At 59.8% G+C, this 3177-nt stretch overlaps 1 protein-coding gene across 1 annotated transcript in view; it reads left to right on the forward strand.

Moving 5' to 3' along the window:
- Positions 1–1385: 1385 nt before the first annotated feature.
- Positions 1386–3177, forward strand: part of GPR78 (G protein-coupled receptor 78) — a 5451-nt gene continuing 3659 nt past the window's right edge. Inside the window, exons 1-2 of the mRNA XM_057365230.1 lie at positions 1386–2053; positions 2625–2738. Coding sequence (XP_057221213.1) covers positions 1386–2053; positions 2625–2738 — 782 coding nt within the window. The remainder of the gene's footprint in view (positions 2054–2624; positions 2739–3177) is intronic.

Genomic DNA, 3177 nt, shown 5'->3' on the forward strand with positions numbered 1-3177 from the left:
TTTTTTTTAATCTAAGACAAAGATTCACGGCATCTTTGGGAATAAGCCATGTGATTCACATTTCTGACAGCTGCAGAGGGGGAAATTCTGTTCTCTTTCATGTCTGTCTTTTCAGCTTTTGCCATAATGTGATAACAGAGAGAACCTTTCTGACCACCACACTATCATGTTATCAGTGTGACTGGAAAATGRTGAAGAGACTTTAGCTTTCCACAGAATGTGACAGCATCACCTTAATGTGGGCACTTGTTCAACCAGCTGGTGAGTSGGAGCAGTCAAAGCAGAATCTCTAGCCAAGACACATCCTCACTGCTGGCCAGCGGGGTTGTGGTGTGAATACCCAAAGGGCAATCATAGCAAGCGTTGTAGGGGGAAAAAGGGCATGCAATCCCTCAGATGGAGGAAAGGGAAAAGCCTGCCAAGGGGCACAGACAGCAGATTTTGGACAGGTTTCAGGAGCGCCGGATGCAGCCAGTGAACTCAGGGCGTGCCTGAACACAGCACAGGGATCAAACTACCCGCAACTCATCTCCAGGTCTGATCCTTCCCGGACGGCACACTAGCGGAAAGTTGCGCTCCCTGCCGCTCTCGCCCGCGATCCGGGAGTGGATCAGCCCGACGCCGCGATCCCTGGCTGAGCCTGTGCCTCGCCGCCGCTCGTCTGCGCATGAGTCGCTGCGGGAGGCTCCGCGGCTGGAGTATTTGAGGGGCTGGGCACGGGGGAAGATGCTCAGAGCCTGCGGAGGCCGTGCGCCCGGCGGAGCGGAGCGGCGGCGGGGCATGGAGGGGGCAAGGGCTCCGGAGCGGGGCGGGCTGCGCTGAGCGGCCTGAGGGAGAGCGGGGCGGCCCCGCTGCGCGGCTGAGGGAGAGCGGGGCGGCCGTCGGGGCAGAGCCGCTCCAGCACCGCGGACAGCGCTCGGCCAGCACCGCGCCTCGGCCCCGCCAGCCCCGGGCCCGCTCCCCGGGCCCCGCTCACCCCGGCTCCCCCGGCATCCCGGCCCCCCTGTCTCCCGCTCCCATTCTCGGCTACCCCCATCTCCCCGCTATCTCTCTCCCCTGCCCTCGGCTCCGGCCACGCTCCCCCCGCTCCCCGCTCTCCCGCTGCCTGACTGCCTGTCAGAGAGCCCTGCTGTCCCTGTTGTCCTCTCCCCTGTGCCCCGGCCGGCCCAGCCCCGCTCCCCTCGCCCCTCTCTCTGCACCTTCGGCTCCGCTCGCCCCCCCTGCCCTTGTCCCTTGTCCCTGCTGTCCCCGGCGCTGCCCCCGGCCCCTGCCCCGCTGCCGGCACCATGCGCGGGCGGTCTCGTTGTGCGGCAGGCGAGGCTGCGGTGCCGGCGCGGGTGCCCCCTTCCTCCTGCCCTCGCCCGCTCCTGGCGACCCGCTGAGAGATGGACTTGGCAGGCGTGCTGCTGGCGCTGCTCCTCGTGCTGGTGCTGGTTGTCTCGCTGCTCTCCAACCTCCTGGTGCTGCTATGCTTCGTCTACAGTACGGAGATCCGCAAGCAGGTCGCCGGGGTTTTCCTGGTGAACTTATCCTTCTGCAACCTGCTTCTCACCGTTCTGAACATGCCTTTTACCCTGCTGGGCATCCTGAGGAACCAGCAGCCCCTCGGGGGCTGCGTCTGCAAGGCGGTGGGTTTCCTGGAAACTTTCCTGACTTCCAACACAATGCTGAGCATGGCAGCGCTCAGCATCGACAAATGGATTGCCGTGGTGTTCCCCCTGAGCTACACCAGCAAGATGCGGTATAAGGACGCTGTGATACTGATGGGCTACTCGTGGCTCCACTCCCTCACTTTCCCCTTGGTATCCTTGTTTTACTCCTGGGTAGATTACAACAGCGTTTATGCCTCTTGCACCTTACACCTGAAGGAAGAGACAGAGCGGAGAAGGTTTACAGTGTTCACCATTGTCTTTCACTCGACCAGTTTCATGCTGTCTCTGGTKATCTTGTGTTTCACCTATTTAAAGGTGTTAAAAGTTGCCCGGTTCCACTGCAAGCGGATAGACATTATTACCATGCAGACTCTGGTTTTGCTGGTGGATATCCACCCCAGGTAATGTGTGCGCGCTCGGATTCGCAGCCCCGGGTCACTCGCGGTAGTTACCCCTRTCGGAAACGATATCCCGCCTCTCCAGCACCCCTTCCTGCCTGCCCCGGCCGCRGGCGAGCGCTTCTGCCTCTAGTTTCAGACACTGCTTACAGTGCCAGGAACGGTGGCTTGTGCATTTGCAGCCTTCTCTGTTTAAATGCTAATCGTGCTTTCCGGGTTGGCACACTTGCCTTTCAGCGGGAGCCGCTGCTTTGTTGAGTGCGATCGTCCCGAGGCTCGCCGRGGCTGGGGCTATCCTTTTCTTCTCCGGGCTGTCCTCCTCTCCCCCGGGAGACTGCTGTCCCGTCCCCCGGGAGGCTGCCCTCCTTCCCCCGGAGCTGCGCTCCTCTCCCCCGGGAGTTTGCTTTCCTTTCCCTCGGGGCTGCCCTCCTCTCCTCGGGGGCTGTCGTCCTGTSCCCTTCCCTTCCCGGGCACAGCTCTCGGGCTTGGCGAGGGTCCTTCCCCTCTTCTCGGGCTCACGTCTCACCTCGCCCCTTCTTGCCTTAACACCCTCACCGCTCTTTTCCGTTCTTAGTGTGAAGCAGCGCTGTCTGAACGAGCAGAAACGGAGAAGGCAGCGGGCTACCAAGAAAATCAGTATTTTTATAGGGTCGTTCGTGATCTGTTTTGGTCCTTACATTATCACCAGGTTAGTATCCCCTGTCGGGGTGGGGGACTTTGCAGGACCAGGATGTCCTGTGAAGCACAGGTGCCCGGGGGTCCTACAGCTAATTTTGGGGTGCCAGAGCAGCCAAACGGAACCCGGGGCCGGTTTAGAGGGGCAGAGCACACGCAGACACACACAAACACACCCTGACACATCGCTCCTGCCCTCATGCCCAGTCCTAGGGCACAGCCACGGCAGGACCTGGCTCTCCTTCCCTCGGTGCAGCCAGGTCTGGGCGCCTCTGCCAAGAGCAAGTGGCTTTTAGGACAAGTACCAGGAATTAATTACATGCCAGTGGGAGATAAAAGCAGTTTAAAAGACTTGCCACCCTTCCTTATTAGCACAACCCTAGCAATAGAGCAGTAGAGAGGAAAACAAACAGACTTTACTGATTAGTTTGTCTTTTTTTTTTTTTTTTTTT

This window comes from Malurus melanocephalus, unplaced genomic scaffold (genome assembly GCF_030028575.1).
Source record: "Malurus melanocephalus ecotype Western Australia unplaced genomic scaffold, MMel_1.1 scaffold_50, whole genome shotgun sequence".
Taxonomy (NCBI): domain Eukaryota; kingdom Metazoa; phylum Chordata; class Aves; order Passeriformes; family Maluridae; genus Malurus; species Malurus melanocephalus.